The sequence below is a fragment of the Lissotriton vulgaris genome, chromosome 2_1, assembly GCF_964263255.1.
Source record: "Lissotriton vulgaris chromosome 2_1, aLisVul1.2, whole genome shotgun sequence".
NCBI classification, from domain to species: Eukaryota; Metazoa; Chordata; class Amphibia; order Caudata; family Salamandridae; genus Lissotriton; species Lissotriton vulgaris.
In genome coordinates this window covers 1,760,480,531-1,760,494,132 of record NC_141687.1, presented here as the reverse complement: position 1 = coordinate 1,760,494,132, position 13,602 = coordinate 1,760,480,531, and the positions used below count along the sequence as shown (strand labels likewise).

At 44.6% G+C, this 13,602-nt stretch overlaps 1 protein-coding gene across 1 annotated transcript in view; it reads left to right on the top strand.

The window, feature by feature from the left end:
- LOC147733250 (mucin-2-like) overlaps window positions 1–13,602 on the top strand; it is a 596,915-nt gene that overhangs the window by 97,072 nt on the left and 486,241 nt on the right. Inside the window, exon 9 of the mRNA XM_086958940.1 lies at window positions 11,997–12,101. Coding sequence (XP_086815066.1) covers window positions 11,997–12,101 — 105 coding nt within the window. The remainder of the gene's footprint in view (window positions 1–11,996; window positions 12,102–13,602) is intronic.

The following is a 13,602-nucleotide window of genomic DNA, read 5'->3' as shown; positions in this document are numbered from 1 at the left end:
AACCTTACCCTGCGATGTTATGAGGGCAGAGAAGGTGGTACTCTCAAAAGAAGAGACTCTGCCAGGTCTACTGTTAGGGGTACACCTGAGCAGCCATGATGATGCTGAAAATATAAATGGACTGGCTGCTAAAAATGGCAGGGTGGTCTACCTCAATCATCAAACCTGATCACTCTACCCCAGATCATCATTTAAACTCTAGTGGCCTTAATTTATAATTCTCTCACTTGTTGGCGGGAAGTCGGGGGGTCGGGGGTGACACTCTGGGCACATGGAGAGCATTTACTTTGAAGGTGTTCAAAATGCAATCATACTTTGGGTGCATATTTCCTATACCCCCATTTGGGATTGCAGTTCCACCATGCAGCCCGGGTATGGTGGAATAGCTTTTACTAAGATTTTTCCTGCGGCATGTCCTGCCTTGATGGCAAGAGCCACTTCAGAGGGAAAACTCAAATCGCCATGGTGCCTATCCTCTGTTGTAGTGGCGAAGGTGATCCTCCACCTCACTGGCGACTAGCCGGTGACATTTCTTTAAATCAGCCTCTAAGCTAAAGATGTGCTTTCGTAAAACCCGTACTGTGTATGCTATTTCACCTCTCCCTGACATTTTACAAAGTTTAAACTCCAGAAAAGTCAACAGAATGCTGCCACCTGCGTCCCTTAAAGCATTATTTGGTGAAAATGACACAAGCAAGTATTTTCTCTGATTAACAGTATATGATTTTAACCAGGGCCACTGGACATGTGGTGCAGGGTAGGTGAATAACCAAAACATAGGGGTCGATTAGGATGGCGGACGGATTGCCCCCGCCGGGCTGGCCGTGGGCACCGCCGGCCCGGCGGGGGGAATCCGTCCGCTATCCTCCCAGAAATGACCCCGCCACATTAGGATGGCTGGGGGGTCCGCGGCGGACGGGAAAACCATCCGCCGCTTTTCCGCCGCAGTCGCCTTCGACCGTGGCGGAAAAGGTCTAATACAGTGACGGTGTCTATCAGACACCGCCAGCCATATTAGGATGTGCTTTGGGGAATGCCTTTCCGTGGCGGCAATGCTGCTACAGAAAGGCATACGGTCTTTACTTTGGGGGCCCGTTAGGGCCCCCATGGTGAAGGAGGGTGCACATAGGGGGTACATGTGGTACCCCCCTGTGTTTCAAAGTACAACATGACAGGCACCGCGCAGTGCCTGTCATGTTGTGCTTTGAAACAGACAACATGTATTTTTGGCATTGCGGTGGACGGGTCTTTCAGCACCGCCCGCCGCAATGGTAAAAATGCGGGATGCACCCGCCACTGTGGCGGGGGCATCCTAATTTGAGGCTCGGGACCTCCGCCCTTATGGCAGACGGTCCCTGCCCACGACAGGATGGCGGACGGACAAAGTCCGTCCGCCATCCTAATGATCCCCATAGATTAAAAAAATAGTGGTATTGCAATATTGTGTCAAAAATATCAAGGATCAGAATATAGAAGGTAAAACTATAATTTTCTGTAGGCATTGAATACTGTTTCAAAAAATATCATTATATATAACATCCTGTTACTTAATATAGTTGTATTAAATATGGTTTATATAATTTAATATATAGTAGTTATATTTTTGTTAGGTATTAGTGCTATTATTAATTTTTCTTATATTTGTTGCATATTTTGCAAGATTTCATGTGTTCTTAAACACTTTTTACATTTAGAGATTGCTTGGTTTGTACGGGAATAAGGTGGGAACTTCACGTCTAGTCTTACTTTATTCGGTTGCATGCATCAATCATAACACTGCAGTAAAATCAATAAAACAAATCTATTCACAATCCCAAAATACTTATATACAGCTAACTACCAATAGAAATGCCCTAGCATAATAAAAACATAAGGATCATCTCAGCAATTTCTTACATTTGATAACACACAGTAAACATATAGTTACTCACAGAGGCCTTCCTGACTTCCTTGCACATTCACCATGAACGGTATGAATCAAAGAATGTCTCTTTTAGGACATACTTAAAAGAGGAGGGCAAACCACTGGAATTATCAAAAAAGTACCAAGGATGCAACTTAATTCCTTTATATACATCAACCAGGGGATTTTTTGGTCAAATCCAGGCGTAGACAATCTTCCACTACTTGGTGCATAAAATTATTTGAACTGTTAGAGCAAATTGACTACCACAGTAGGGCAGGGTGGAGTATGATAACATTGTTTATGTAATCCAGCTCTAATTCAGTATTGCACAAATATGTGGCGGCCGCCGTACACTGTGAGATTGATAGCAGACATCTCAAAAATATATTCGCCACTTTTTGCATCGTATCATACTCCCACAATCACCGTACCTCTGCACCATATGTGGCAATTGAAAGACATATGGTTTTATAGACTGTACCAAACTCCCTGATGGGTTTGTGGGCTGAGTGCAAATATCAGAGGTCCCTCTACATTTCTCCCAAATATAGCTGCTCTGTTACAGCCCAGCATACACCACAGTCGTAAAAAAGGTCACCCAAATAAGAAAAAATGGAAAAGGGGCAAATCTTGGTGCGACTACCTGTGAATGACTTGCACTTAAATTTCTTGTGCCTGAAAACCATTATGTTTGTTTTCGAATAGTTTATGGTGAGATCAAGATTTGCCATGAAATTTGTATAGCTGTCCATCAACCTCTGGAGACCATGCAGGGTCTGGCCATGAGCACGACGTCGTCCGCATATAGAAGTGCAGGAATAGGGCGAAGGCCAATGTGTGGAATGTCAACAGGATGGCTCAGGAGATATTTTTTCAGGCCATTACTGTACAACACAAATAAAATGGGAGTCAAAACACTGCCCTGCCTGACTCTTCTAAGAATCTGGGAGGGTTTAGTTGTCTCTCCATTAATGCCATTACCGATGCTCGCAGTTATATTACTATACAGTTGCCTCAGAAAATTGATAATATCAGCCTCAACCCCCAAATCAATCATTATGTCCCCAGTTTACTCCGATATATGTGATCAAATGATGAATTGAGATCCAAAAATGCGGTATATACAGGACTACACTTTGCAGCTGAGTATTTCTTGGTTCGAAGAGAAAAAGTGAGCACTGCTCTAAGGTTCCCACACCTGGTCTGCAACTGTATTGGAGGCCAAAATGACATTCTTATCCGTGGCTCATGATTCAAAATGATTGAATAAAATCCTGCCCATTAATTTGGCTGTGGAATTGATCAGAGAAAAAGGGTGATAGCACTCAAGATCACCTTTATTACCAAAGTAAAAAATGTGCACAATTGTGGGGCATGAGACCAAGACCTAGGGGGTACACGGCAATAGCAGCACACAATACATTTGCATGTATGGATACCCACAGATCGATGTTAGCCCTGAAAAGGTCATTCAAGACCTCATCAGGGCCCAACCCCTTACCCATGGGGCTTTTATTAATAGCGCTAAAATCATCTTCATTTTTAACTGGCAGTCAATTGGTAATGGCTCCCACTTTCCCCGTAGCCACATCAGAGGTAGTGCCACCATTATAAACACCGGAAAAGTGGGAATACCAGTCATCAGCAGAAACTACATCCAGCCCCAGGCTAGAAGAGTCATTTAAAAATCCAAGGTTAACCACTTGCCAAAAGCCTTTACTATCCTTTGTTTCACAAGACTTAAACATTTTCATAGTCCTCCTCCCTTCTGGGTAGTGACTGCATTTTTATGAGCCACTCAACCCAACCATATTTTCCACTGGATACTGGGAGTTGATTAGAGAACCCTAGAACAGTTGGCATCAAACCAGCGCACTGCCATAAACCTTATGGGGCTTACAGGAAATTGTGAACAGCTCTATCAATCAATCAATCATGGAATTGTAAGCATGCTACTCACCTGTGAGATCTCAAGGCACTGAGGGGGGGGTCCGTAGATCTGTTTAACCGAAGAGCCAGGTCTTGACGGTCTTCCTGCAGGTGTTCAGGGAGGGGGGCGTGTCTGTTGTCTGCCGCAAGCTCGTTCCAGGTCTAGGCTGCAATGTGAGAGAGGGATATTCCGCCTGTTATGGCTCTGTGGATGCGCTGGGTTTCGGCCAGTGCGAGCTTGGAAGATATGAGGTTTCTTTTGGTTACGTAGAAGTTGATTCTGTCATTGAGGTATTTGGGTCCGTTGTTGTGTGGGCATTTGTAGGTGTGAGTGAGAATTTTGAAAGTGACTCTTTTCTCCACCGGGAGCCAGTGGAGACTTCGTAGGTGTTGGCTGATGTGTTTGTGTCGGGGGATACAGAGGACGAGTCTGCCGGCGGTGTTCTGTATTGTCTGAAGTTTGCGGAGTAGGGTCTTGTTGGTGCCGGCATAGAGTGCGTTTCCATAGTCCAGTCTGTTGGTGATGAGTGCCTGGGTGACTGTCTTCCTTGACGTAGGGGGGAACCACTTGAAGGTCTTGCAAAGGATGTGGAGGGTGTTGAAGCAGCTGGAGGTGACAAAGCTGACCTGTCAGTTCATGGTAAGTGATCAGTCGAGTACAATGCAGAGGTTCTTGGCATAGTCTGAGGGGGTAGGTGGGCTTCCGAGGGCAGTCAAACAACCACTCAAACAGAGGGGGCCCCCGGAATCGAATGGAGGTAGAGAACAACAGGGGAATAGACAAACTACTATATACAAAGGTTCTCTACCTGTATCAATCAAAATGCGCTATACATCGTGGATATATAAACACCCAGGAAGCTGGCCTATTGACAAAGGCATGCCACAATCAAAGGTTCAGAACATATCAACATTTATTAATAATCAAAGCACATTATGATGTATTAAATAGGCAATGAAAAAAAAATCACATCCCACACCACAATCACTCATCCATTCGAACCATCAAACTCATACAAACTCATACGTCCTGAAACTCAGGCATCCAGCCATGCTCACAGCAACAATGGCAGGACATAGACAAGTGGACTACAATAACCAGGAACTAGTAACATTGATAGTGGTGTTCTTTAAGTACACAGACCCTTTTTTTAGAACAACAACATGTGTGTCAGTAGCCTTCAAATTCAGATTAAACTATTGAGGCAGACAGTAGCATGAATTATAAGCTTTATATGGTCCACGAGAATATTACAACCCAGACACACGTTTCGGTGTTCGACCCCTTTGTGGGTCTCACCTTCCTCAGGGCGGGTATATCCGAAGTAGTGGCCGTGGGATGAGCCTTGAATAGACAGATAATGTTGGAATACAAATATGCAGGGAATAAAATGATATAATGTAGCAATGATATAGGGTTGATACAATGCATGCTCGTGGGTCAAAAGGCTCAGCTTCAAAAATGGGTTAAACTCAAGACAGAATTACGGGACCGATGTGCACAGGAAAAATCTAATGGGTGAGAAGTAACCATAGAGTCATCACCCCATGTCCAGACATAGAATGCGCTGAGCCTTTTGACCCACAAGCATGCATTGTATCAACCCTATTATTGCTACTTTATATCGGAGGTCTGTAGATGAGGGATCCTCTGAGTGTGGCTTTGGGGGTGGTCTGGATCTGGAAGTGCAGATGTTCAGTGGAGGGGAAGGTTTCGCTGAAGGTGGTGAGGCGGAGGGTGTTCTTGTGGGCGATGGCGAGGCACCCTCCTCGGTGGTTGGGGCGGTCTTTCCTCTGGATCTTGTATCTGTCTGGGATGGCGTTGCTGATGTCGGGGCAAAGGATGCATTGGTCCAGGTCTCTGTGAAGAATGCGATGTCGGGCTAGAGAGAGTCAAGTAGGTTCCAGATTTCCTTGGCGTGTTTGTGTATGGAGCCTGCCGTGAGGAGGATGCATTTTAGGGTGGCAGTGAGGGTCTGGCGGCAGTGGAGGCAGGAGAACTGGCCATGGGTCATGTTCGGCGAGGACTGTTGGCATTCTCTAAGTCTTTTAGGGTTGATTGCGAGGAGGGTGGTGGTGTCGTAGCAATGGGTAGTGGGGGGTCCAGGGTTCCTGGCGCTAGCCGTGGTCGGGTCGCAGATGGGTGCAGATGGGCTTGCCTTTGGGAGTAGAGGAGGTGGGAGGGAGGAGAGGCTGGGAGGCGGGAGCGGGGGGAATTCCAGGGGTAATTCCGGCTGTGAGGGGCCTCAGGGGCCGCAGTGACGAAAGGCAAAAGGAACAGGCAGGCACAAGAAGATAAAAACAGTGGTGGAATTAGATCAAAACACAGATGGGCACAATAACAGTGGCACAACAGGGAAAAAATGAAGAAATAAAACGGCTGAGAAAGATTACCGTGGTTGCAAGCAGTCTGGTCCAGGTTGGAGCGGGCAGCAGATGCAGGAGCGGGCAGCAGCTTCAAACCTCCCAAGGAGAAAGTCGGGGCCTAGAGACAAGCGATGGCACAGCGGAGCTGAGGGAAGAGAGTGGACCTAGACCGAGGGTCGGAGGTCTTACTCACGCACCCCTACAGCGGCTGCCATTAAGTAGGGGAGATAGGAGGGAGGCAAGGCTGGGAGGCGGGAGCGGGGGAATTCCAGAGGGAGGGGCCACCGGGGCAGCATCGGCAAAAGGTGAAAGGAACGGGCAGGCATGAGAAAATAAAAACAGTGGTGCAATTTGAGCAAGACAACGGATGGGCACAATAACTGGCACAACAGGGAAAGAATTAAGGAAAAAACGACTGAGAAAGGTTACGGTGATTGCAGACAGTCTGGTCCCAGTTGAAGCGGGCAGCAGGAGTGTGCAGCAGCCTTGAACCTCCCAAGGAGGAGATCGGGGTCTGGAGGCAAGAGACGGCACAGCGGAGCTGTGGGGTGACAGTCGACCTAGACCGAGGGTTGGAGGTCTTACTGTGTATCTCTTTAACAGCTACACATAGACCATGGAAACTACCAATAATATCCATGACATTTGCTTCCTCATCTAGGCAAGTCAGGATATTGCTCATATTTTTAAGTGACCAAAACAGAAAGCTGATGATCTTTATCAATACTTTCTCATTTTTGCACAACACCCTTATTCTTAACATGAGTGAGAGTTAGACCTGGAGAATCCATCTCAAATACAGCCTGCCTCCTATGACGCATGACTGAGAGGACACAATGGTCACTAGACACAGTTTGTATAACTGAATGATTAGCAAGAAAGGTAATAATATCCGATGAAAACTAAATGTAATCCATTGAACTACCATCTTCACTGCCAATGTATGTTGGCTTGCAAGATGGGTCAGTATGTAGTGAATCCAGAGCAAAATACAAGCTGTAGATGAAAAGAAGGTGATGCATGCATCCCTGTCGGGTGAGGGACCAAAATGGGTTAATGCCTCTCTAAAACAGTCAGCTAAGCCACAAGACTGAGAGTTTGAGTGTTGGCAAATTTTGATAATAAAATCACCCATCCACAACAGAGCTAATTTTTCCTTCTGGGTATCAAAAAATCTGTCCAATTCATGCATGGGTGCAATCACTATATCAGTTCTGTGTGTATTTAAATCATTATTACAGAAACTAATTAGTAAGAAATTAATGGAATAAGAAATAAATCACAAGAGTTGAAAATTGGGAGAACCTAAAAAAAGACCATTTGACTACCCCTAGCAACCCTACCTTGACTAAAGTTAAAAAAACACACTTTGGTCTGCTGGCGTGTGATGGAACTGCCGGCGTAAAAAAATAAGTTATACCATCAACGCAGACTTACTCAAGTGCCCATGTCTCCTGCCAGAATATAATATCAAAATCTTTAATCAAATGTATCCAAACAGATCCCTCCTAGGATCCCGCATTCCTCATGCATGGAGGGCCCTTCCAAAGCAGGCGTCTTGGGCGAACCCATTAGATTTGAGGCCAAAGAGAGAGAGAATCGGATATATGGTCAGTCCTAAGTAGAGCGGGCTGGCTTATGAGTCAAATGCTCAATAACCGAACACACGTTTATAGAAGAAAGAATTCTACTTGATTCTCAATCATTACCATCACAACTGGCTAGTGCATCAAATCTGTTGTGGACTGGTCAGGCAAATTGAGAGACCACAACAACTTCCTCATAAAAATTGACATTCATGATAAGTCTTGGCAAAAGCTGCGGTGGGCGAGAAAAATATCCTAAATGGAGGGCGGAGATTCTGCTTTACTTATTTAATCTATTAGTGTGGGAACTTATCTAAATGATACATTTTTATGGCAAATTAATTTTATGTTAATTACATATTTAATCAGTGAATAATTAGGTTGAATGTTTTATTTGTGAAATAATGTATTAACTATTATATAAACCACCAGTTGAATGTATGGTATCAGGTGGTTATGGGTGTTGTATGTAGAGAGTAGATGGGTTCTGGAAAGTTTGAAATATAACTATAGAATGTAAATGTAAATGTACAGGAATTTATATAGCGCAAATCACCACTGGTTTCTAAGCGCTTGCTTAGGGAACCCGTCCTGGTATTCCCCTGTGAGATAACCCCGGCAGGGTATCCGCAAGGTGAAAGCCAGGCATCCCGCTGCGTGGGGCCATTGTGGAGATTAAGCAAGCTATTGCCCAGAGTCGCAGAGTGTGAACCCATGAATCGAGTAGGCACCGGAGCGAGAATTGTCGAGTCCATGGACATTTTATGACTCAAGACCCCGCCGAGCTGGGAATTGAACCCTGGTCCCGGGCTGACCTCTGCTTCCAGGTCTGCCTCCTCTAACCAGTGAGCCACACTTCTCCACTTCTCTAGAAGTTGATTTGGGAGGTTGAAGCAGCTGGTGTTGGATGCTGCGGATATGAGATGTGTCTCGTTAAAATTAAGGATTTCATACCTTTAGAACATTATGGCCACCTGGATCGTTTTCAGTAACAACAGCCCACGCGGCTTGTCTTCCTAACATGCTGAAGGGTATTTCCTAAGAGGAACCGATGGCTGAATGCAGGGGTGCCTCTGCTGGGGGGATGTCCACCATAAACTGATCCTACAGTCATCTTCCCTTAGAAAGGAGGCCTCAGTCCTTCTTCCTCCCTCGCTCTTCTTATTGCTCATGGAAACAACATTGGACTCACAATCCATTCATTTGTATGCTAAACATTTCCCCATTTTGTGATGTCATACTGTCTCCCAGTAGTACTCTGGATTCTCCTATGCCACTAGCTCATCTAGTAACTCAGAGATGCTATTCGCAGGAATTGCTTTCTTGCTTAAGTCATCTGCACACACCCACTATTCAGCCAAGAACAACAGCACACACTCCAATACATTATCCTTCCCAAGACCCCATAACCCACATAACTGTCCATCCGCTTTACTACAAGACTCACCACTGCCCTACTCCTGATGAAAATCACTTATCACTTCAGCATTCACTGCCTCTCTCTGCTACTTAATTCCATCACTGACTTCACCTCACTAGCTCTCCAGATTTCAAGCAGTGTGTGGCATGATCCGAGGCTACACCTACCTACTCTGTTCAGTCCCCCGAGCCCTACTTACCCTGAATGGGTAGCCAGCACTATTGGTGCCCATTGGTAAACATCATTAGCAATCATAGAGTTGGGTGAGGTTGAATGTGCATCTGTGAGAGTCAACAAGCACCCATCCGTCCATCCTTCTGTATGTCTGTCCATCCGACGCCGAGCTGCCCTTTTAAAATTCATTTATTTCAGCTGTTAGTACAAATAGTTAAAAAAGAGCCAAAACTACAAGTCCTAGAATGTATTTAATTGTTAATCGAAAGCCCATCACTGGCACATCCATTAGTCCGATTAGTTTGAGGTGACCCCAAGAATGGATTCCCAGAATACATTAGGTTGTTAAACAAAAACATAAGACTGGCTTAGTGGTCTCTTGTAATTGGGAACACGTGGCAAAAGTATCCTATTGGTATCCATCTTCCAGGGGGATCAGTGTCACCATGCCCGGTGACTGTATAGCCTACCTGACCTTTGAGCATCTGCCTGTGCTGTGAGGTGTCGGTCGGTATGTGAGTTTGGGCCTCCCCACTTCACAATTCCTGCCTTCTGTTCTTCAGGAACTGCTTACCAGCCCTTTCTGTACCTGCTGGGTAGGTGCCTCATCTGTCACCGCCTCCCTGCCATGTGAGTGTTTGTCTGTGTATCCTGTGATTGCCTATCTGCAAACTCACCCTTGAGTGCCTACTTACTTGCCATGTGAGTGTTTGATTGCCTACCTGTGAGATCCTATCTAGCTTTTTATCACCATTGTGCATGCGATTATGCCGTCACTGGGCATGCCAATCAGCCTTTCCTGTCCAAATCGATCGCCACTAAAATCTCATCCTCCCTAACTACATGTGTGACTTTCCTGAGCTATTCTCTGCCTACCCTGTGATTGAGCATTTGATCTGAAGGAGTGTATGATGCCTGAATGAGTGTGCGCCTATCTTGTGAGTGCCTGTCTTTCCTCCCTGAGTATCACTATAATTTATGGGAGTGACTCCTTGCCATTAGTATTTCACTGTTCTGAGTGATTGTCTGCTCTGATGTCTGTATGGCCTTTGTATGGGATGGGTTATGCTACATTGCTATGTGATAAGCAACCTTTATTAAAGATAGCCCAGTTGTTTGTCACTGATCATAAAATCTCCATGGATCTTGTTGAGTCTCCATACTAGAATTATTAACTAGTTTCTATTCTCAATCTTGAAGAGCGATTCTACGAGGGTGTCTGAAAATATTCATTTCCTTGAGAAAAAGAAATAGAATGTGACACCACATTGTCCCTGGGCAATCAACCGTCCTCCGGAGATGATTAACAGATTTGTAATAGAAAAAGAGGTATCAAGATTTATTAGGAAGAGGAAGTAATTAGAAGGCAATCTGGTGGAAGCATGAGAAAAAAAGCAATTTAGGAACTTTTTAACCCATGAATCTGCTGCGGAGAATCAAACCACATGTATTTAAAATTGGTTGGGTGTCTTTTAGCCGTTTGGGTAGACTTTACTCTAGCATACACGTTTTATAGGAAGAACGAGCATTGCTCATTTCTGTTCACCACAGGGCTGCTCAAGGTTGGTGGCAAGAAACTCTTGAATTGCCTGTTTGGTGCCGCCATTTTGTGTATGGAAACTTTAGGATTTTTTGAAGATGCCTATGTCACGCCAAACGTCTCTCTACAGAGAGGAAAGAAAAAGAACTGCAACACTGGTGCAGTGCAAACCAGAAAAAAGGCGCACAAGTACACGAAAAATGCCTTTGGCCAAAGATTACAGAGCCCTGGTATTGAATGGCCTAGGTTCAGATAGATAGATAGATAGAATGTCTGTCTATCTATCTATCTATCTATCTATCTATCTATCTATCTATCTATCTATCTATCTATCTATCTATCTATCTCGCTATCTATATATATATCTATCTCTGTCTGACTACCTGCACCTTCTGATTGTGCGTCATTCATATGGAATGTAAGTGTTGCCATGCAGGGGTTTTAGCTTACAAGGGAGTGTTTAATTGCTATGCTGTACATTACAGGGGATGCATTTTCCTATATTTTGACTTGTAGACAAATAAAATTGTCGGCTAATTGGAGAAAAGGGACAAGCGACATATGTTGGTGGTATTAGGGGCGTGTTATTTTGCAGATAATCTAACACAGATGGGTGCTTGTGCCTCGAATTCCAGTTACTAGTGGTTTAAAAAATTTGCATGTTTTACAGTTACCTAAGAATTCGGGGCTAAAGCGGCGATAATGAGCTTGATAATATGCCCTTGTGAATTCCTATTGCAGCCCAGGTTAACACCAGAACGTGGGCTGCTATGGGAATTCACAAGAGCATATTAACAAGCCCATTATCGCCGCTTTAGCGGCAGTTTCCTGCCACTAAAACTGCGATAATTTTATCGCCATTCTTGATAATATACACCTCGGTTATCTTCACGTGCGCTCTGAGAGATTCTATATGTCGGAATATTTGAAATGCAGTATGGAGGAGAAGATGTGCTTCTCTTCTGTTGTCAAATATGTTGAACACCTTTGCAATCTAGGGAACTAATGCGGCTGTGTTGCATTCCCACTGAAGCCCTTCTTAACCTATCAAAAACGTGCATTCTTCTTTCCCAGCTCTGCTCTGACAGCCCATTCACCATCGAAGGCGACCTGAAGAGTAATGATGACGTTGGCCTCGATAATGTTCTGATACGTGTCATCCTGCATTATGACACCAAAGTGAGTAAAGGCCACCCATGAGAAGGAAGCACTCCTTCTATGTTTGTTGTCTCCTTTTTAACCTATAATGCTTTCTATTCGTACTGGACTTTACCTAAGCATCACCTTCCAAGACACCTGTTTCTTCAAAATAGATACTCTCCTTATCGAGCTCAAATGTTTTATAATCTGTTTATCAACCGCACAAATGCATATGTATGGATCCGAATAAATGGTACAATACGCTATTATGCTCTAGACCAGAGGTCTTCAAACTTTTGTCGGCTGAGCCCCCCCATCTAAACCTTTTTACATGTCGAGCTCCCCCCACACCCACCACCACCACCTGACAAAAAGGTTCAGGAAGCTAGCACTCTGCATCATTGATGGCCATTCCCTCGTGTAGAGCCCAGGTCGTATAGGGCAAATAATACTAAATAAAGGTAGAGTGTTTAGTAAACTGACGTTTTGGTAACCCATGTGCTTATTCTAAAGTCTCCAAGAAAAAAATTAGCACAAAAAATTACATTGGTGCTTTATTTTTCACATAAAACACAACATTTAGGATAGATTAGCAAAAACACTCCCAAAACACCGGTGTGGGAGTGCATGTTTTTCTCCACAGAGACAATGTGTGGATGGATTCTTGCTTCTGCCATACTTAGGTTGAGCTTCCACTTCCAGTCTTGAGCAGTGCCTTAAAATGGGAGTGCTCACAAAATGTTGTAATATATTTTTTGCAGTTTTATATAGTGCGAACATGACCCAAAGGTATTGGAGCGCTTTACAGGAGCATCTTTTACAATACACAAGCATACATTCATTTTTTGTAAGCACAGGAAAATTAAGTGATTTGCCCAGAATCACAGGATGTTGTGCAGACATCAAGAATTAAACCTGGTTTCCCAGTTCTACAGTCATCAGCTCTGGCTGTTGTGCCACATACTTGCCCCTAAACAAGATATCATAAAAAGAAGTTCCACAAAACATGCTTTCTGACACAATTGAAAAATCCATGATTATGTTGAGTGCAGCCAGGTGTTGCCATGCTTCCGGTTTTAGACGTCACATGGCTTCCTTGTGAGCTGTCCCATTTCAATCTCTGCCCTCCCTGCAAGTTTCAGCAGCAGCTAGGGCTGTGGGGTCTGATTGGATTGCTAAACACTGATAATCTGTAGTCCCCCTTTGTCACTCACCTCCACGCAGACATGGCGGAAGAGCACGGGTACATGAGGCAGGACACAACAGTGAGATATGTTATGGACACAGATTTTATCATCATGTGAGAATTGACAGTATCTGAATCGGTGGCGGCAGCTATGTCAAAGGCCTTAAAAACCATACAGGACCTCCTGTCTGACCAGTTTCAACTTGCAAAGGGTCGCAGTTCGGACACACCCTGTGGGTGCAGGAGGGTCCCCAAAGTGTGGATCAGAGATAAGAGAAATCCGGAACAAAGGCATACTCTTTTGACAAGTTTCAGTTGCGAAGACCAGTGGGATGAGGTAGCTGCTGGGCCCAG